This window comes from Peromyscus eremicus, chromosome 4, assembly GCF_949786415.1.
Source record: "Peromyscus eremicus chromosome 4, PerEre_H2_v1, whole genome shotgun sequence".
Lineage (NCBI taxonomy): Eukaryota > Metazoa > Chordata > Mammalia > Rodentia > Cricetidae > Peromyscus > Peromyscus eremicus.
The window spans coordinates 46,958,517-46,981,031 of record NC_081419.1 but is presented as its reverse complement, the minus strand read 5'-3'; the positions used below and the strand labels follow the sequence as shown (position 1 = coordinate 46,981,031).

At 35.6% G+C, this 22,515-nt stretch overlaps 1 protein-coding gene across 4 annotated transcripts in view; it reads right to left on the bottom strand.

The window, feature by feature from the left end:
* Window positions 1-17,912, bottom strand: part of LOC131909192 (ankyrin repeat domain-containing protein 26-like) — a 31,096-nt gene extending 13,184 nt beyond the window's left edge. The window contains exons 1-9 of one of the 4 annotated variants that reach the window (XM_059260609.1): window positions 17,815-17,906; window positions 16,420-16,493; window positions 14,074-14,300; window positions 9,051-9,084; window positions 8,618-8,741; window positions 4,516-4,729; window positions 3,494-3,665; window positions 1,343-1,413; window positions 799-916 (exon numbers count right to left, since the gene is read on the bottom strand). In XM_059260609.1, coding sequence (XP_059116592.1) covers window positions 799-916; window positions 1,343-1,413; window positions 3,494-3,665; window positions 4,516-4,729; window positions 8,618-8,741; window positions 9,051-9,084; window positions 14,074-14,300; window positions 16,420-16,493; window positions 17,815-17,821 — 1,041 coding nt within the window. In that variant the 5' untranslated portion in view covers window positions 17,822-17,906. Of the gene's footprint in view, window positions 1-798; window positions 917-1,342; window positions 1,414-3,493; window positions 3,666-4,515; window positions 4,730-8,617; window positions 8,742-9,050; window positions 9,085-14,073; window positions 14,301-16,419; window positions 16,494-17,814 lie in introns of all 4 variants that reach the window. The other 3 variants (XM_059260610.1, XM_059260611.1, XM_059260612.1) reach the window with 3 other exon arrangements.
* Between the last annotated feature and the right edge of the window lie 4,603 nt (window positions 17,913-22,515).

Sequence of the window (22,515 nt, the reverse complement as noted above, 5' to 3'; positions counted from 1 at the left end):
TTCTGCTTTTATATGGATAGTTACGTATCTTTCATTAGACATTTATAAATTAGCATCCAAGAATTATATAGACCAATACATGCCAAGGTTGGACTCCAAAGTCCTTGAAAAGCTAATGAACAAGAGTAAACTAAAAAATCTTTTCCAAACCTGTAACACTAAGGGAGTCTGTTCTATTACAGTCCCTTGTCCAAGCAGCTATTTCTCCATTTCAACAGGTTTTAATTCCTTTTTGAGATTCCAAAGGGAAAAACACATTTCTTGGGAAAGAACTATGAATAATGATTACTATCATTAAGTCTCAAAAATTATTATAATTAGTTCTAAAAATTCACTGACAGGTTCAGATTCCAAGATAAATTCAGGAATGTACAAAGTGTCAAATTTCTTGAAAGATTGAAAGATTTGTAAAATATAACATTACTCAAACAGGTGTCTGTACATCAATTTCCAGCACTATTTTTGTCAGAATGGACAAAATGTAAAAAAAAAAAAAAAATCTGAGTGCTTATCATTAAAGGAACATAGTGAAATATTGCATATTTAAAAATTTGGTTTAAAACAATTCCTATCTTTTCTATTAACATATTACTATCAACATAGTTAACTATATGGATTTGGTCAACTAGTTTAAAATTACGAGGACTTGCACCAGTGGTAACAACATGAACACATGAACACAACAAACAGCTTTATCCATCAAAATTCTACTGTTGTCTACAATATTCCTACACCCAACAACTAGAGAAAGACAATTTCCAATTCAGCAGAGTAGAAATTAATAAAAGGTGAACTTACCAGACTCTCAGTTCTTACCAAACCTTTATCTTTACTTAATAGTTTTCTCTCAAGTTGTTCTAATGTCTCTGCTTGCTTTTTGATGGTTTCTTTTAACTTGAAAATTTCTTGTTCTACCCTAAAAGGTATATTTCCACCAATTACTCTGAGATTAATTAAAAATTATCAAAAATGTAAGAAGCATTTGAATCTGGATCTGATTATATGTATTTCTGATGAAATATTTGAAAGGCAGGTAATTTGGTAAATACATCTTATTTCTGTCTGAGTTTCACAGTTAATGTGAAGAATGGAGATGTGGTGTGAGCAATTAGTCCTTAGTTCTTTTTGTTTTGTTTTGTTGGAGATTGAACCTCAGGATGTTAAGCTTATGCATTTTCACATCTTCTGACTCTGAGCCTCTTCCAAAACCCTAAATACATACTGCAAATAATGCATGGAAGAAGAGACCCTAAACTGATACATGTTATCACATGGGTTGTATTTCCACTATTGCATGGCTGGTGTGTGTTAAAACACTTTTATGTGCTACTTTAAATCGTACCTTTGTAGATGTCCCTTTGTCATCCCATCACTGTCTTCAGCCTCGGCCTTTTGATTCCATGCTTCTTGCAGCTAACAGAAAGAGAAAAGACAGGACATGTGATTGACTACTCAGGGACAAATCCGCTCATCAACCATCCATATGCTGAATTTCTACAGGAAGACACTCCCTTTACGCTCTTCCTCAGAGTGGAGTGACCTGTTGCAACAGGAACCTCACGGCTCACAAAACCAGTCTCTCAAGTGAAAGCTTGTTGACCCTGGTCTTAGACTGAAACACATTATCCTAATTTGAAATCTTTTTTTTTTTTTTTTGAGATAGTGTCTCTCTACGTACTCCAAGCAGACAATAAACTCATGATTCTTCTGGTGTCCACTTCCCAAGTTCTGCAGTCAAGCTATATAGTATCACAGTCAGCATTTGAAATAATTTTCAGAAATCCAAACTGACAAAGTTGGCATCATGAGGAAAATCAGAAGATGTTATTATGGTAAGCATTTCTATTTTTATATTCAAAACACCTCTTCATTGACTGTAATTTGAAAATTTCATGCATATGATTGGTAAAACTAGACCAGTGAAATACATCAGTCTCCCACTGGGTAACTAATGCTTCATGGAAGCATGTAAGAGGCAGTGTCTACACAGATGAAATGCCTGAGTATATAGGTATGCAATTACTGGCCATGTATTTAGAGGAAGTTAATTTGATATACCTCAATTTCTTTATCTATAAAATAAAAATAGTAATATCTAACTCAATGGACTCCAGGGAAGATTGAACTAGGAAACTATGTAAAAAATTTAGAGGGCTGTGGACACATCAGAAACTGCCCGCCTTTGCTATTAGCTTTAGAACCATGGTTACATTAGATATTCTAACAGAATTTGGTATTTTTGGCAGAATATGTGAGAAGGGAAAAGGTCTTACACACGGCTGCACTGTATCAAGTTTCACACCATTGAGAGGGACAGGAATGAGAGCGTGCGACCTTGTGTAAATCCCAGAACTTCTTCAAACACCCAGCAGTTCCATTAGCCAAAATTCCTCTTCACTCACAATAACGTACAGCTCACTATGTTTCAGTAGCACTCGGTAGTAGATTGCTCATGCTTCAGTGAATAGCCTCACTCCCTTGCACATGTGAGCAGCGGCAACTGGATTAAGTGTGATAATAATAATAATAATAATAATAATAATAATAATAATAATAAAGACATGGGGAATAGAGAGATGGCTCAGCAGTTAAGAGCACTTGCCTTTCTTTTAGAGGACCTGAGTTTGCTTCCCAGAACCCAAGTCAGGTGGCTCACAACACTCTGTAACTAAGCTCAAGGGGTCTGACATCCTTTCTGATTTCTGAAGTCACCCACATGCGAATGTGGACACACACACACACACATACACACACACAAACACAAACACACACACATGTACACATAGACACACACAGAAATAGAATAAATCTTTAACTCTAAAAGCATATGATGTTTGGAGGAACATATGCTTAGGGAGAGTTGGAAAGGGGAGTGAGGACAGATATCAAAATACGTTGCATACATATGAAATTAGCAAAGATTAGGGAAAATATAATAAAAACAAAACAAAGTTCTCACAGTTCTTTGGTGTAGGCAAACGTGCTTGGTGACAATTTTTTTTTTTAGAAAACCTTTAAAATCAAGATAGGACATATTTCAATAAAAAATACTTATAGTAACATTTATGTGGATTAAACCCAACTGACTTGCCGTTTCTTCACTTGGAAAACATATATTAATCATAACTTGAGGGCCAAGATTTCCAAGAAGTAATTTATAAATGAAAAATCTCTGAATTTAGTTTCCAGGGGACATAAAGTTAAACCAATACAGTACACTTTCACAGCACACGCCAATGTTCTGCTCAGAGTGGCCGGTGTGCACAGCAGAGCCCATACGAGAGGGTTTGCCTTAATGGTGCAGTAGATGCCCCAAATTCATGCAAACACAGACTTACAATGTTTGTACATTGCTGAAAATTCCCAGCTCTCTATTTCCCTGATTGTGTTCTCATCCTTAAGCAAAACAGGATTCCCTGTATTAAACAAGTAAAGATATAAGTCACATTATTGAAAAAAGTTTAGAAGTGTGAATTTTCACCAGTAAATTTACCTTAATCATATCATTTCTGAGATGCCTCAGTTCCATATCTTGTGCTCCAAGGCGCGTTTCAAGTTGTTGTTTTTCTTTTTTATATTGCTCTTCTTTTTCAGTTAATTGCTTCCTAATTTTTTCATAGAGATAATGAGCATTTCTTTGTTGTGCTTCTTGTTTTCCAGCCAATCTGTAAATTGAACAGGCTGGCATTAAAATTCATTTTGGTGAAAAGTAAGTTTATTATTGTATAGTATTTTATATTGTCAGATACTTTCCTTTACAATGTTATCTCTATTTTCAGAATTCAGTCTGTCCAAAGGACATATAGACTAGAAAGAGTATAATTAAGGACTATTCAGGGAATTGACCAGTCCCTGTCACTAGCAATTCTGTGTCTATAGAAAAGGATATTTTAAATTATTCAGTAAAGTGAAAAGTTGAAAATTACATATACTTCTTTTGCTGATGCTAAAATATGGTCTTTGTTGAATACTAATAATGAGCTTTTGGAATTAATAGAAAAATGAAGCTTCACATTGCTGCTTAAGAGAAAAACAGCATGGAAAAACAAACCCAATTGCTTCTTCAAACGCACTATGTGTTATACAAATTAAAATTATATATACATACACACACACACACATATATATATAAACTACACACACACACACACACACGCACACGCACGCACACGCACACGCACACGCACACGCGCACACACACACACACACACACACACACACACAGATTTAGCCAGAGAAGTAAGACAAGAGAAATAATTTAAAGGATTGACAACAGGAAAGGAGAATATCAAAATACCCATTTGCAGAGGGCACAATCCTATATTCCAATATAATTCTAAAATTAAATACTAACCCTGAGATCATTCAACCAACAAATGGGCTAATAAACTTAATAGATGTTCTCAAAATGATAAAATGAAAGATGTCCATAAGGTAATGGAGCACTTAAAATTTTCCCTAAAAATCTGTAGTCTGCCCTAACTGTTCACACTTCTGTAATGTGAATATTCATACCCCACATCAATCGGTTCTGGTTGCTGTTCTTCATTTCTACACCTGAGCCGTGATTTCCTCTTTTCTGTTTCTTGTGGCTTCTTTAGCACTTCACTAGCTTGGTTTTTTATTTTATTACTTTTTTCTGTAAGTAACTCTGAGTGACTTTGGTTACGTCCTATTATCATTTTATATGAATGAACTGCATCCTGGATTTCCAACCGTCTTCCAGAATCTACATCAGGAAAAGAGTGGGTAGAAACGAAATGCATTTTCTGTATGCAAAGGTTTGTACATTTTCATATTCTGTCATTCAAGACAAACAAAGACATATTGAATGACTACAGTTTGGAATACATTACACTAAAATTTTCAAATAAAGCTGACTAATCAACTGCTTTTATTTAGCTTAAATCTGATGGAGAAGACAGATAAAATGACCATTATAACCATCCATTCAGATGGATGCTACACCAAAGCAGAGTCCTGGGGTTCCACAGAGTATCTTTTTGCATTATGCCCAGGAAGATTTCCCACAGGAAGAGACTGCTACACTAGGAATCAAAGTATGAGTTATAAACATCTGTTCAGAAGGTGAAGAAGATCCTAGCCAGTCTAGACAGTGGGCTTGGACTTTGCTGCAAATCCTTCTGGGTAAGGAGGAGAAATGGACTCTGATTAGAGTGCTGTTACACACAAAAATAAAATACTACAAAGAATGTGAGAGCTGGAAGATGGGGACTAGTGCTGTGACATTAAATGCCCATCGTAGTCAGGAATTCACAGCAGCTGCAAAAATTCGCACAAGATTGAGTGTGGCAACATTTGATCATGGGTGAGGAAGGGACTTACGTGGCCCTACTGGTGGAAGGGAGGAATCATTTTTCTGTTGCCCCATGCTTTAGTAAGTAACCCCCACATCCATGTTCATTTAGGGGAACCTAATTAAATGTAGTAGATCTTATAAAAAGGACATGAAAATAGATAGGAAACTTGTTGGGAGTAGAGATTCAGAGGAAGTTGGGGAAGGATAAAGGAGTGTAAAGGAGGTGACATTATACATTACAAAATATACATTATACACATGCATGAAATCATGAAGGAATAAACAAAAATACTGAAAAGTGAAAACAAGCAAAATACATCCAATAAATTATGAGACAATGTGCTTCAGGCATGGAGAATGTTTATCTCTTTACTAATGTAAATAAGTCTCCTTACTAATGTCTAGGTTCCTTGGCATGAGAAGTTATGCAGGCCAATATGTAAGAATAAACTGGTGCTGATCAAACAGGATAATTGCACTTAGAGAAATGAAACTTGATCTTCATCTCTGTACAACATTGAACTCCAAATGGATCAAAGATCTCAACATAAGATCTGATACCCTGAATCTGATACAGATGAAAGTAGGGGATGTGCTTGAACGGCATAAAGGACTTTTCTGAACAGAACTATGATAGCTCAGACATTAAAATCAAAATTAATAAATAGGACCTAAAAAGCTAAAAAGGTTCTGTACAGCAAAAGACACTATCACTTGAGCAAAGAAGGATGTCACCAGATGGTAAAAAATGTTTACCAGTTATATAATTGACAAATTGTTAGTATCCAGAACATATAAAGAACTAAAAAAAAAAATCAAGAAAACCAACAACCCAAGTGAAAAATTGGGCATAGGGCTGGAGAGATGGGTCAGTGGTTAAGACATTTGCTGTTCTTTCAAGGATCCCAGGTTCAAGTCCCAGCACCCATATAGCAACTGGCAACCATGTGTAACTCTAGTTTCAGGGAATCCAGTGCCCTTTTCTGGCCTTTGTGGGCACGATGCATGAATGTGAGACACAGATACACACACAGGCAGAACACTGACACACATAACATAAAACTGAACAAAAATTAGTTCTTAAAAGACGAAATATAAAAGGCTAATAAATATTTAAAAATTTCAACATCTTTATCCATCAGAGAAATACAAATTAAAACTACTTTGAGATTTCATCTTACTTCACTCAGAAGGGCTAAAATAAAAAAAAAATAAGTTATGACAAATGCTGGCATCAGTATGGGGGGAGGGAACACTTATTTACTGCTTGGATGAATGCAAACTGATGGAACCATTATGGAAATCATCATGAAAGTTCCTCAAATATTTAAAAGTAGATCTCCCACATGATCCAGTGATACCATTCTTGGCATATACTCATAGTATTCTAAATCCCACTACAGAGATATGGTATTATCAATGTTCATTGCTGTTTATTCACAATAGCCAGGAAATGGAAAGATGTCCATCAACTAATTAATGAATAATCAAAATGTGGTAAATAGTGTATTGTTCAACTATTAAGAAAAACAAAATTAAGCAATACATAAGTAAATGGATGGAGTTGGAAACAATCACTCTGAGTAAGGTAACCCAGACTTACAAATATATTTCTCCCATTTATAAATATTGGCTTTGAATCTTCAAATATATATGTTTCATTTGGAATGCCCAGAGAAGTCAAGAGATTACTGAGGAGCCATGGTGGGTGGAGGATCCTTCAAGGTGAGCCGATAGGAAGCAGAGGTATCAAGGGTTAAAGAGGATTAATGGAAACTGAAAAGGTTAAATTAGGATGGGGAGTGAGAGGGCAGGGGAGAGGGTATAATATAGGGAGTAAATAAAAACACTAGACATTATTAAAATTTCATATGGAAATATCTTCCACTATAGAAGCTTAACATACACATGCATATGTGTACATATACATACATACATATATACATATGCGTGTGTGTTTGTGTGTGTGTGTGTGTGTGTGCGTGCGCGCATGCGTGCGCGTGCGTATGGACTGGGGGGGAGCAAGAGAAATAGAGAATGTGTTAAAATGGAGTTACCTTTTAACAGAACAACAGTGCCCCTAGTAGACTCTGCAGGTTAACAAATAAGAAGCCCAGTGACAGGAATGGATTCACTCTTTTGTAACTATGGGCCAGTGAAGTCCCACAGTCCACAAAACATAACAAGTTATTGCCAATGCTATGATTGTCCTGAAGACTTTGACAGTAAGACCCTATTGCTGAGGACCCCATGAAGTTGAGTCATAGAATTTAGGCACATTAAGCTGTTACTAGTCTGACAGACTAATCCCTACTGGCTAGCTTTCATAGTGTTGGAAGGTAATATGCATGTTTCCAGAGGAAAAAATCACCAATCTTACCCAGCTGTGAACCCCGAGAGCTAAAAACAGCACCTGGCCTGGTAAGATATGCTCAGCTGTGCACTAGTGGCCTGAATATCATGGGAATAACCAACCACTCTCTGATTGGCTTTAAGCCTTACTCCACAAAATGAAACCCACATCTGGTACCATTTCTGTGCCAAGAAGCCTAGACATAGTATTCCATCTACTACTAGGAACTTATCATTATACCCTTAGATTAATGTATTTCTTAACCCTCCCTGTTTTGGACAGAATTGCAGTGAGGGTGAGCAAAAAGAGGGGGCAGAATTATGTTGAAAGTGTGTTGATTTAAAGTTGCATACATTATGGCTGCAGACAAATCAGCTACAGACAAAATGTGGAAATTGTTTAAAAAATTAATTTTCTCACTGAAAAGATACAAGTTGAAGAAGAAACCAGAAGACGAAGAGAAGGCTCATACTCAGAATATTAGAATTTACTTTATAAAACAGATATATTTCTGGAAATGACTTATAAAGTAGTACAGTCTTTTCTTAAATCTTAATGAAATTTTTAACAGAATGAGAAAAAAAAGTTAGAATTCAGAAGGAATACGAATAGCCAAAGCAATCCCGAGGAGCAGTGTTAATGCTGATTTACAGCCACTCTACAGAGCCATAGTAACTTTCACAACAGAACACACAATAGAAAGAACAGAAAATGTTCCAGATACAGACTCCTTACTTCTAATACAGTTTCCAAAATATGACTTAGTGAAAAGTCAACCTCTTTAAAAATGTGCAGAGAAAATAGTAGGTTAACCTGCATTCTTATGTCTCACACTATACCAAAAATCTAGACAACTAAAAGTCCTCTATGTACAAGCCCAAATTCTGACTTTAAGATTGCCTCAGCATTAATACTAAAGCATTACATTTATGTGAGGTTATTACCTTTATAGTTCATTTGAAGTTGGTCAACTATCATCAATATATTGTCATAATCAGGTAAATCATCATTCTCAGAGACTGATTCGGATAACTGGTGATCATCCATGGCATCCATGTGTTCTACAGCCTTCAAAATAAACCATACAATATCAGGAACATCCTCAAATGCTTATACTATATGGTAAATGTATCAATATATTAGCTATACATCTTTATGATTAGAATTTTTTGTAGGTACGAAGGGAACAGAGTTTTCAAAAGATTATCAATGGCTAGTCTTTGTCACTGCTTCAATACAAATTTCAACAGATAACAAAAACTTCTAGATCTCTTCACTTTAGTCTTTATGATGTATTTCACACGTATTTTATAATGTATCACTTTCTTTGTAAATTATTTTGAGTAAAATACCGTTTTAAATTTATTTTTACAGTACCTTGTTCTTTTCATCACATGTTTTCTTATTCAGCCTACAAAGAAGACAGAAGTTTCTGCTCAATATTTAAATATGAAAAGCACAGATAATATTGAGAACTATTATGTTTATAGAAAACCCATGCATTTGTGATTTATCCTACTCAAAAATTCATAAATCATTTCAAATATGATAAGCTTCCACAAGGGAAGTTCAGTTAAAATAGAAAGTAACATTAAGGGGAAAAAATAAGACATCACTAAAACTATCCAGATAATTAAATTCTGAGCAAACTTTCTGACAGTGAACGCCACAAGAATATATGATATTACTAGTATTATTTTATGGAAAGAAATATATTGACTTTTGTTATTGTCACTTTCTATAAAAATAAATCTTTATGGATGTTAACCCCTATTGAGGAATAATATATAATTTCTCCAAGAAGTTCAATCCTCTCATAGTGAAGATAGGAGTGAGCTTGTTCAGGACCTCCACTGCCCTTAAATTCAGTTTAATTCTCATAACAATTATGTGCAGCAAATGCCAGTATTTTATCTATGAAAGGACTAGGAGAAGGAAGTCCACAGCACTTCACTAAGTGCTCAAAGCTTGTCAGTGGCGGACCATCTCAAACCCAGGAATGCTGGCTGCACACGTTTCTTATTATTTGCGAACACTGTATCTGTCTTCAAACATTTCAGTTGAAACAATGGTAGGTAAATTTATACTATTGTTGCATTTCTGGTTATAATTGTAAGTAATTTTCCACCTTAATATTTAAAAAATTAAAAAAGACTAGATATATATGCAATTTTGGAAATTTACATTCAATAAATGGTTTATGTTTCTAAAGACATTCCTGAACAAGTGTATTTGTCTGTTCAACTATTTATGCCTGCATTAAACAAATACTAATGGAATGTATGATGTATTCCAATAAAACTATTAATAAAAGGAAATAAGGATGTTATATTTTGAAACTTCATAATTTAAAAGCAACAACCCATGCTGCATGACTTTTGCATTAAACAATTATGAGTTCTTTATCTTTTCTGCAGAAAGTAAATGGCTATTAGATTGACATATATGATATTTTGCAATAGCCCATGAAATGATAGAAACATAGCTATGATGATTCTGGCAAAGGAATAAATGAATTATTAGGATGTATTTACTATGACTCATGCATTTGCATATTTTTATTACATAAAAAAATTAAAACACAGTACATGACAGTTTAGGTAATAATTTTAACATACAGTTAGATTATTGCAATCCTGAGCCAATTCAGAATGAATAGCTAATTGTCAAGATGACATCTAAGAAAGCATGTGAAAATTATGCCTGAGCACAAGGAAGTCTAGAAGGACAGCATGGAAAAGAGGAGCCACGCAAAAACAAACAAGAAAGCAAACAAAAACCCAAGAAAATGATTCTACTCAGAGAACAAAATGGAAGCAGAACTTTATGGCACAGACATGTTTCCAGGAACTTGGAATTAAAAGGAGAATACTCAGAAACAAGTGGAGGTTAACCCTACCCTAGGCTTGAAGGCTACACTAAAAGGCCAGAGTTCACTGCTCTTGGGAATTGACATTAAGAAAAGAAGGTTAGCCGGGCGGTGGTGGCGCACGCCTTTAATCCCAGCACTCGGGAGGCAGAGCCAGGCGGATCTCTGTGAGTTCGAGGCCAGCCTGGACTACCAAGTGAGTTCCAGGAAAGGCGCAAAGCTACACAGAGAAACCCTGTCTCGAAAAACCAAAAAAAAAAAAAAAAAAAAAAAGAAAAGAAGGTTAATAATTCAATATGTGGTACAATTTTTGTTTTGCTTTGGATTATAGTAATAATAGACTTAGATGAAGTATTTAAAATCACAGAAAACATGTACCATGAAAGAAAAAGGCAGAGAAATGTCTTGTGAACACAGTTTTACTTTTATAATGACAGTTTTTATGCTTTTGAAGATGACCATATTATTCTTGGTTATCTCTTCACCTTCTCTTTCATAATGATCCCTGGCCTTGGGAGAATGGGGTCATATATATATATATATATATATATATATATATATATATATATATATATATATATATATATATATATATATAGGGCTGGGCATTCTGTAGTCTCTTATTCTCTGCACCCGAGTCTTAGGGGAAGGGGTATGGTATAGATGTTCCAGGTAGGGCTGAGCACTCCATGATCTCATATTCTCTGCACACTGACAATTTGTGAATCTCTGTTTTAACCACATGTACGGCAAGAAGAGGCTTTCCTGATGATGACTGAGGGATACACTAATCTACAGGTATGGTGATAATTCATTAGTTAGTGTCAGTGTAATAGCTTATCCATTTAGCAGAATAATAATGATAGGTTCTCCTCTAGGGCCTCTAATGTGTCCATCTCTTAAGGTTCTTGGTCCCAGTAATGGTGCTAAGCATGGGTTCCATTTCATGCAGCAGACCTTAAATCCAAATGGAATGAGTTTGGTTATTCCCATGACATCAGTGCCACTATTGAACCAATGAGCTTACCTTGCTATGACAGTCATTGTTGTAGCTCACATGGCTTGCAGCCTGATAAAATTAATGATTACTTCTCCATTTGGGTAGCGTGAATAGAGCCTTCCAGCACTATGAAAGCTAGCCAATAGGGATGAATCAGTATCAGCTTGATTTTTCTATGTTTTATGACTTAAGTATATAGTGTCTTCAGCAAGACATCTCTAATGGTGTAATAGAGCCACGTTTATATTGAGGTTTACGAACAGCTGTATAGTTGGATTTAAGGCCTGCTCAATAGGAGGCAATCCATGCCTGGTACTGTAAACTTAGTGAACTATTCCTGGCCAGAGAGGTTTTAGACCCTAGAGGAGAACCTACTATTGCCACTTTCCTAAACTAATATATTTTCTAATGTATTCTAAATATTTATAGCACAGAAAAGTGCAGCTGTCATCCCTCATCACAGAATCTTCTTTTTTGGTAGACAGAGCTTACTGAAGAGATCCATAACTGGCCAAATGCAGAAAGTTAAGAGATAATAGGGTGCTATTATAAATGGTTTTAATGTCAACTTGCCACAAACTAGACTCAACTGAGTAGGGAGCCTCACTTGAGGAGGTGTCCTGATTGCCTTGATTGATGTGGAAAGGCCACCCTGATTGTGGGAGGCACTTTGGTAGGAAAAGCTCTCACTAAAATAGGTGCCCACCCCCGACTAATGTATCTGCAGTGCAACCCTTACATCTAAGGCTTAGGGAAAACTGTAGAAGAGGAAGAGGGGACAGGAAGATTGTAAGATAAAGAGGATGAGTTGCCAGCCATGAGACAGTGTTTTCTACACGTCTGGAAAACTACATACATGATATCTCAATAAGGTTGCCCAAACCAGACCTGCGTAATGACCACAGCAGTTGACACGCCAATGTGAATGGAGTGGGTATTTCACAGGGCACTATGCCTAGCTGAGGGGCTACAGCCAATCAATGGCTGATGAGAGAGGGAGAATCAATTCCTTCCAGGACAACTTCCTTGATAGGCTATCAAATCCCAAATGGTCAACTATAAACACATGTACATGTGAACAATACTAAATGGACTCAGCAGGATATATATATATATATATATATATATATATATATATATATATATAATAGTCATAAAGAAGTCATGAATTTGAGGAGTTGGGAAACATTGGAGGAGTTGGAGTGGGGAGAAGGAGGGGTGGAAATAATGTAAATATAGTACTCATGTATGAAAATCTCAAAAAAAGTAAAAAATATATATTTAAAAAGGTGTATAATCTTAGGGCACTTTCCATTAAGCAAATATAAGTATACAAAGTAATTATTTATATTAAAATATGAATTCTATAGTAAGAATAAAACTACATAAAGTAGATTAAATTTACAAACTGAGCTTATTTAAATATATATGAAAACACTGTGGAAATATAATGTGCTCCATAACAAAATGTTAACAAAGGAGAATATAATGTATATAGAGTTACAATAAACACAAAATTCACTGTATTAGTAGTATCTTGTACTTAGCCAAAACGTCACTAAATTAGTCTCTGTGGGCTGCATTTAACCATTTGTTTGCCTGAAGTTTTTTTTCTTTTTTTCTGTCAATCATTCCTCGTGGTGCTGGGTATTTGAACAAAGGGCAGCCTCATGTGACCCAAGCATTGTACCATTGAACTATATTCTGACACTTGAAAATACTGTGATTAAAAAAAAAATTATCCACATTATTCAGTTGTTATCTCTAGCCGATTTTGAACTACAGCAACAGGCAATTTAATGCCAACAAACACTAAAGTGTTTACTGTCTGGTTGTTTACAGAAAAAATAACATCCCTCGGTGGTTTAGAACATTGTGTAAGTCTCTTTCCTTATTGCTATGACAAAGTACCTAACAAGTTAGTTAGGGGGAGAAGGATTTAGGGTTGATCAGGGGTTCACAGCAGCTCACTTTCTCCACTCCAGCCCAGTGGACAATGTTGCCTACAGTAACGGTGGGCTTCTGCTAACCTAATCTACACAACTGCTCCCAAACAGGCCCGTAGGGGTTTGTCTCTTTGATACTACACATCCTGTCAAGTTGACAGCACAGCTTTGGCCACCCCATCTCTTGTCAACTTGACACCCAAACATGTGACTGTTAAATTAGAATCTTTGTACCCACGAAGGACCTCATTGTGGAAGTTAAGCTGCGGGTATAAAAGCTATTGTGAAGGAAACAGGGATACCTGCTACAAATTTATCCTTCAATAAGTATTTGTCAACTTCCATTGACAACACTGCAGCAGAAAACCATTTTCCTCACATCTTACAGCCCTGCCGTTATCTTTCTAACAAATCAGTCCTCAGGATAGTGTAGAACAATATCTCACTATATTCTTTTGATGTCGGTGCAAGACTGAACATCCTTAGTAAAAGCATGAGATCTGTTAAGCATGAACACCAGGCCAAGTGAGAATTAGTTTCTTAGCACAAAAGCAGTGATACACTGTTAAATATTACCATACTTACCCAACATGCTTTATTGTTGTAACAGGAAGTTGGTGGAAGTTACCAGACTTCCCACAATGCTTTTGTAGGGTGAATCCACTTTTAATACCATTATCAGAAATGGCAGCAGCAGCTACAACAGCACCACCACCACCCACAGCAGAAGCATGGGCAGCAGTGTTACCGCGAGATGGTTTTTCCACTGTGTCCATCTTGGAGCTGTACCCTGTCTTCTTCTTCCGTTTAAGCTGCAACAGAAGTTTGCTACTAAGAATTCTGACACTTTTTTAAAATAAAAATAACTTTGTTTCACCAACTTTGTCACTGAGCCCGGTTCTATTTCCATCGTTTAAATTAACAAGACCCGTTTCTGTGTGTAGTTCAATATTGTCATTAAAGTGTTTTTCACCTCATGGTTTTCTTTTGAATCACTGTCTTCTATGTAAAGTGTTCACTGTCTGTAAGACACATCTGTGTAAAAAGATGTGTGTATGTGTGACAGTTGTGTAGCGTGGTCTATTTGTGGGACTCCTAACAATGGGAGCAGTGACTGTCCCTAATGTGTTGGCTAGCTCTTGGGAACCTCTTCCTCAGACTGGGTTGCCTTGCCTAGCCTTAATACAAGGGGGGTGCTTGGTCTTACTGCAACTTGATCTGCCATGCTTTGTAGATACTGTGGGAGGCCTGCCCCCTTCTGAACAGAAACAGAGGAGGAGTGGATTGGGGTTGGGGAGTGGATGGAGGGAGAGAATGAGAGAGGAGGGAGTGGAAACTGTGATTGGGATGTTAAAAAAAAAAAGACGTTCGTGTCCTCTTTTGCTTTACTTGCAAGATTTCATTTCATGTTAAACAGTCAGTTTAGAGAATGTGATATTGTGTGGCTCTGGTAACAAATAATTGTTTTAATCTAAATTAATAGCCCATTTAATATATTTCTTGGAAGACAAATAAAAAGCCTGAAGATGATCCAGGAATACAGTGTATATGGATTTTCATGCTCATTCTCTTCTAGTGAATATGTGATCATTTTCCATTTTAATTGTCCTTGTTTGATGAATAGTTCCACAACCTTTTACATTTGAGAAACAGATAGATGTATACACATTACCTCTGTCACAATCCTTACTTAGTTCCGGTTCCTGGGAAATTTTCTTTTTGAAGATGGAATTATAAACATCAGTTTGATTTGACTCTTAAGTACATTGTCAGGGTAAGTTTTAAAAAGCTAAATTTACAATTAATTTAAAATAAAATAAATTTAGCCTTATCATGGCTATGGAAAAAGAAAAACTAGGTAAATGAATGAAATTCATCTTTTAAGCTTCATATTGTATTTTTCATCTGCTCCCCAAACACTGACAAACACTCTGAAATAAAAGGGAAATTTACCTTAGCCTAAGTCCAAATTAAAACATGAACAGCAATCTTAACTCTTCACAATTTTTGAATGAACTTGATTGTGTGAAATTTACCAAAATCAAGTTATGTGACTTTAACACCATACAGGGTTCTCTCGTAAAAAAATCACTATACAACGTCTTATGTAGTGAGTATTTATAGTGAATTTAAACCATTTATCCAAAGTTATGTAAATGGAGAATAGGCAAATTTTAAAATATTTAGGAACCAAAGTCAATTCAGTCTCAAAGAAAATCAAATTCCTACATTGTAATTCAAATTATATGCTATGATGGTCTTTTGTACCAATATGAGTATTTGTATGAGTTCAATATAATATATACTTGTATTTACTCCAGTTAGCAGATTAAAACAGTTGGATAAAAATTCCCAGATTTCTACATTGAAATGAAATGCATTAGAATGCCATTCTTTACATCCAAATATCAACTGTCCCTTTCTGGAAGGTGTCATTTATTTTTTATCCTCGATAGCTGAGTTGATCTTATGACCTAGTACTCTCTGATAGTACAAATATTGAAGTCAGCTGCTGACAAGAGGGAAAAACTACATTTTTGACATTGCAGATACTGAATGTTAATAGGAATCAGTACAATTTGACCTGATAGGAATGATTACTCAAACCATAAACACAACTAAGTCACTATCGGTTACATTGTTCACAATGTCAATTAATAAGATCCAAATATGATATTTCTTTACCATGGAAGGATGCATATATATAGAATGCAAAAATTCAAAAATTTTCCCTCACTTCAAAAGAAAAACTTCTTAAAAATTTTATGAGTATTGTAATTTTTATATATATTTCAGCATTTTTCAAATTGAATATTAAACATGATCTCTATAGATTCTTCAGTGAAGTACAAAATATTATTCCATTTGGTCTATGCTACATTATTAAACAAAGCATATTAAATGAGAATCTTAAATTGAAAAATTACACACCAATGGCTGACTGCTATTGCTGCTGTCATTCTGGTTCTGTTCTTCTCCAGATGTCACATGTAAGTTTGGTTCTGCTGAAAACCCAAACATTTAAAACAAAGTACAAAGAAAAGTTCAATAAAATCACAGTATTTATAGCAACACAGAATTGCAAGATGACTCAGTAGGTAAAGGTACTTGCTGACAATACTAATGATCTGAGTTTGATACCCACGACCAATACAGAACTGACTCCTTCAAGTTGTAATCATGTGCCCCTGTCACCCACAAAAAACACATATAATAAATGAATGAACAAATAAATACATGTAAAAAATTAAAAATCAAAGTTTTATTTTCAAAAGAAATTGATTAAGCCTGATCTTTACTTGACTATTATTCCCATTTCTTGGGTACACGCTTCTTAACAGATATTGGAAATTACCAAACATCAATATTCCACTTGGACAGACACTACATTGTATTATCTTCAGAAGTATAGTGGTATCAGTAAACAAACCCTCAGAGACAACTTTTTTCTTTCTTTTCCTTTTCTTTCTTTCTTTCTTTTTTTTTTTTTTTTGAGACAGGGTTTCTCTGTGTAGCCTTGACTGTCCTGGAACTCACTCTGTAGACTAGGCTGTCCTCGAACTCACAGAGATCCACCTGCCTCTGTCTGCTGGGATTAAAGGCATACACTACCAATGCCTGGATGAAGACACATTTTTAAATACCACAGAAACATTCAAACTCACCACATAAGCCATTTTCTATCTTGGCACTGACAGTTAAACAACCTGCATTTTATTTACCAAAACTGTTTTTCCTTTCTGTCCTTCATTTATGACTATTGTGGTTCTTCCATCTGAAAATACTATTTCTGGCAAACTCCTTTCCTTCCCTAAGACTCATACATGGTGGGAAGTCGTCACTGATTGTGGCAATTGTATTCTATTAGAACAAGCATCTCTTTTGAGTTCTTTACAACTTTATCAATTTTTTATTGTCCCTATCGTAGTTGAAATTTAAGCTAGTGTTGCATGCCTACTTCTTTCGATCCTGAACTGAGAGGGGTCAAGTTTTTAGTACTATTTTCACACACAGGATCATGAGTTTCTGCTTCCTTTCCCTAGTACTCCTCATATTTGGTGCATTTCTTACCAATTTTCCTGTTTTCACTGCTCTTCATTATAGCTCAACATTTCTCAGATGCCTGAATATTTTGAAATTGATTTAAAGTGGCATTTCCATTTGCAGCCTATGCTAAGTTTGATATCAAACTTATTACCATTTGAGTTCTATTTGAACTCACTGTATGTGTAATAAATAATTTTCATTGGCTCATGGCATATACCAGTTGCTCCTAGTCTGAATAATTACTCCACCAAATTGCTTTGAACTAAATAGAGTTCTGACCTGTCATATGCCCACTTGCCAAATTTTCTCCTCTCCAATCTGCGATCTTCGGTGAATGGACAACATCCTTCTGTTGTGCTAGAGGCTCAGAGAGGATCTGTTGAAATCAGAGTCAGGAAAGGTCTTAACAAAGATCTCTCATGTGTTACTGGAAAAGACAGCTTAGTTTCCTGTTTCAAAGCAATAACACTGGAAAATAAGGGTTGGTTGTATTGAAACTCAGAATATTGAATAGAAAGCCTCACAAGGTTGTCTAAATAAAGCTTGATGTTTGCTTTCATACAGCTGTAGAGTTCTAGGTAAACCAACCATGTAAGGCTGAAAGGAACATACTCATAGACATTGCATGTCAACAACAGTTTTGAATATAAAATTATACATTGTTTTCCTCAGTGAAATATAATATATATGTTTAAATCTTTAAAATTTTAAATTTTGTTAGTTTCATACATTAATGAATAAGTGTATTTTTTGCCCCTCACTCCCTTTCTCCCTCCATCCCTTTTCTACTGTACCCCTTATTCCCAACACACTTCCATGCTTTTTTCCTTTCTTCTATTGCATGACTTTAGAGTGTCTTGTGTGACTTCTTTCGGGGACAAAGCCTGAGAATAACATGAACAAAATTCTCCCTGTGTCAAGGCCCCGGAGAATCTGACCCATTTTTGGCAAGACCCATGGGTAGTTTGCTGCATAATTCTGGGCATGACCCCAGGAGCATATGGGCTACCTGCTCTCCTTGATTTCCTTATACGAATCATATTGCTGGCTGCCTCTAGTGTCACTTTCTCAGAGCTATGGATGAAATGGCTATTGCATAAGAAAATGACTCTCCTCTTGATGAGCAAGAGGGGATGTTGTTAAAAATATACAGAGGACCTGATTCAGCTCCTAAAGCCTTTGATGTTTCAAGTGTGATCATGAGTTTCAGGATTCTCAAGAATAAGATGTTGCTTTTCCAACACACCTTGTGACTACCCTGAAAGAGTCACAGTAGTTCATGACATTATAAATCTTCATAACTGTTCTGGTGAGAATGATTCTAACCACAAGAGTCTAGGAGAAATGCAAATAAACAGATGATATCAAGAGTTAATGGGAACAGTCTAGGAACAGGGGATGAAGCAGAATCAGAGAAACCCACAACGCCCTCATTTCTAACAGTTGTGCCAATACTGTAGGAAGTTGAGAGGAAGGGGACATGAGAACAAGATAAGCAGTGCCAACTATTAGGAGTAAGCTTTTAAGCTATGTAGTCTGCAGGATGATAGGAGAAAACCTGGTATATCCCCCATAGGAGATAGAGTAGTACAGAATGAAGACTGAATTGATTTAGCCTTGGCTGATGAGTTAATTGTGAGAACTTAGATTTGACTAGAGGTAAATATTAACCATTAGAGGCAAAACTCTCTTCCACTTTGCATGATGCTGTAACCTCAAATGCTGCCAGCTAGGCACACTGTTCTACCTGTAGGTGTGCCTAGTTAGAAAACCTGATCTCTTGCAACACTGCTTATGTTCCTGACATTAGAGCTATGAATCAAATAGGTAATGGTTACCAGTGGGAAAGCTGGGGGATGGGAGGGGAATGAGGTAAAGGAACAAACTGGCAATTATTGTAACTATTATTAGAAATATAAGGAAATAAGTTTGATTTTAAAACTGATCATACAAACTATTGGAACTATACAAATTAAAACAACCCAGGCTATATGGGGCCACTTCTTTGAAAAAGATGGTTATAGTTTCTTGCTGTGCCAGCTTCACACACCCATCCCAGGTCATCAGACCCACTTGGAGTTAGACTTCCAGCAGTAATCAACCACTTTCTGATTGGAATGTGGCTCACTCCATAGGAGGGTATTCATGTTTGGTCTATAAGCTTGGTCAAGAGTCCATAGCTAGAGAGGTAATTTGTCTTAGGGGGAAACCTACTACCACTGATTTGCTAAGTGGTCATAGTTTTAAACTGCCTTCTAAATATTCATGCTTATACAATACAGTAGTGTTATATCAAGTTTTAACTGAAAAAAAAAACTTCTTACTTCAGTGGACAATAGTTAATACATAAACTAATGACAGACAAAAGTTTCAATGGTGGGGTAGTGACTCACTATATAATCCCTTTCAAGGTTCAGGGAACATTGCAGAAGAGGAGGCAGGAAGAATGTAAGAAGGAAATGCATCAAAGAGGAATACATTTTAAGAAATTAACATATTAAATTAGTTCTTAAATGTAATATAGTGTGATACAGTAATAATCATTTAGAGGAATTTCAGTGAGTGAAGTTGTTTGAAAGGATATACATCATAAGATATATACAAAATATATACATGTATAATATAAAATATATGTATAAGATATACAAAATAAGATATACATCATAAAAATAATATGCCAGATAAAGAACAAAGAAAACATTGTATTAGATTTTTTTTTCTGGTGGGTTAAAAATGGGGATAAATTCTTGAGGCTCCTAGGAGGATGTGGGAATAAATGCAGAGCCTGGGAAGATGCCTTGGTGGAAAAGACTTATTTCTGTGCAAACATAAGCTTTTGATGTTGAAATATCAGTAACCTGTAAAAAAATCTGGTATGGTCATGTATGCCTATAAATCCAGTGCTGTGTGCAGCAGATACATGAGGACTGCTGGGGTTTGCTGACAACCAGTCTTTATCCACACTCAACAGGAGACGTTGTATCAAGTGGGGAGCCATCTTGACAACTCGGGACTCCTGAGGTCCTCCTCTGCCATCCTATTTGTTCCCAGATTCATGCAGTGGCACACACATATGAACACATACAGCAATGCACATTCATCTCTCTCTTACATATACTCCCATACATAAAATCCTGAATATCAATAAATATTAGAATAACAACATTTAATAAAATGATCAAATATTAAAATATACATGTATTAGGTTATATTAAAATAATAGCATGAAAATATTAGATACAGTACAGATCTGTTAAGGAAGACCTTCAAAAAAGAATTCCAAACCATAACAAGAGTGCAAGCATATGTATGTTTATTTTTTTTTCAAGTGTTGTAATGATCTGGGCCTTACTTGATCCTTTCTTATGTATTCTTTACAAGTGTAAAGGTGGCAACACAAGATTTTTCCCATTCTTGTTTCAGGTCTCAAGATTTTTCCCATTCTTGTTTCAGGTCTCTCCAGAATCCAAAAGCCAAATGAAATATTGTGACCCTCTGTTTCCCTCTGCTCAATGTGTCATCCTCCTAGATATTGGTATGGCTGATATGTTCTCATTCACTAATACACAGCTTACATCTTGTACTTTCATCTTCCCCAATCACAGAATTTTATTCTCACTTCTAAATAAGAGGAACTACAAACTACATTGATTTTTTTTATTGATAATACCCCGTGTTTTCTTTATATTAAGCATGTAATGTGACTACAAGTGTTTGCAGCTGACCAATTTCTCTAGCTTGTCACTGTGTCAAAGACTCTTACCTAGGATATTCAGTGTGTAATTTCTATCATAGAGTGGATATGCAATAGAAGAAGTTTATTCAATATCAAAATATTTCATCATCTTCAGGAGTAATCCAAGCAGAGTTAGAATATGTCTATAGCATATATATATAATATATATACTAAATGTTTCTTAGAAATGAGAATTCTGTATACCAAATATATCAATATAAGCTACCCATGCCAAGTCTACTATAATGTCCATGAAATGCAATGTACAATATTTTTATATTTGCCAATTTTCATCATTGAAATCAAGGTAAGTTGGAAAGCTATCTTTTGTATGCTCACCCAAAAATGCCCCAATAAGTAAATTTCCCTGTATGTTAATTAGCACCCCATATGAGTCTACTTTCTCCATCAATGGACACATGAAAGTCATCTAGAGATCATAAAGAAAGGATTCAACTTTTAAGTTTGAAAACACTGACTGGCAATCTGGAAATAGAAATCTTTTTAGCTGAGTGGGAATGATCATCCTTTAACGCTAATATAATTGTAAGGGCACCACCTATGTCTCCTTTACAATTTCAGATGCTAGTACCTGGGGTGATATTTTTGTTGGGAAAGTGTCTATAGAAGAAGATTGAGGCCTTGAATCAGCACCCACATAAATAAGTCAAGCATGGCAGCATGTTTCTACTCTTGGGTCCTGGGAGCATTCTAGCCAATTGATGAGATCATGTTCAGTTAGAGACTTTGTCTCAATAAATACAGGGTACAGCAATAGAATAAGGACTCAAACATTGACCTCTAACCTCTGCATTCATGTGCATGTGCACCTGGCACACATTTGTATTCTCTCATTTCTCCCACTCCCCCTCTCTTTCCACACCCACCCACCCGTGACAAGATAAGACATTAAAATTTAAAGTACTTATTTACATCTTTTTTTTTTTTGTTGTTTTTTTTTTGTTTTGTTTTGTTTTTGTTTTTTGTTTTTTTGGTAAAGTACTTATTTACATCTTAACTATTGGTCATGTTATTGAATTTATATAATCAGGTGCTCAGGTAATTTTCAGGAAGAAATTTGGCAAGAAATGGAAAGATGATGTTTAGCACCAAACTCATGCAGACTCTTAAGAATAGTAATGAGCCAAAATATTTTAATACTAAATATTGAAATATGATCAATTGTCCTACAAGATAATCTGATATGTAATTTTATTTGCATATGCTATCTTGTTAAAACTGCA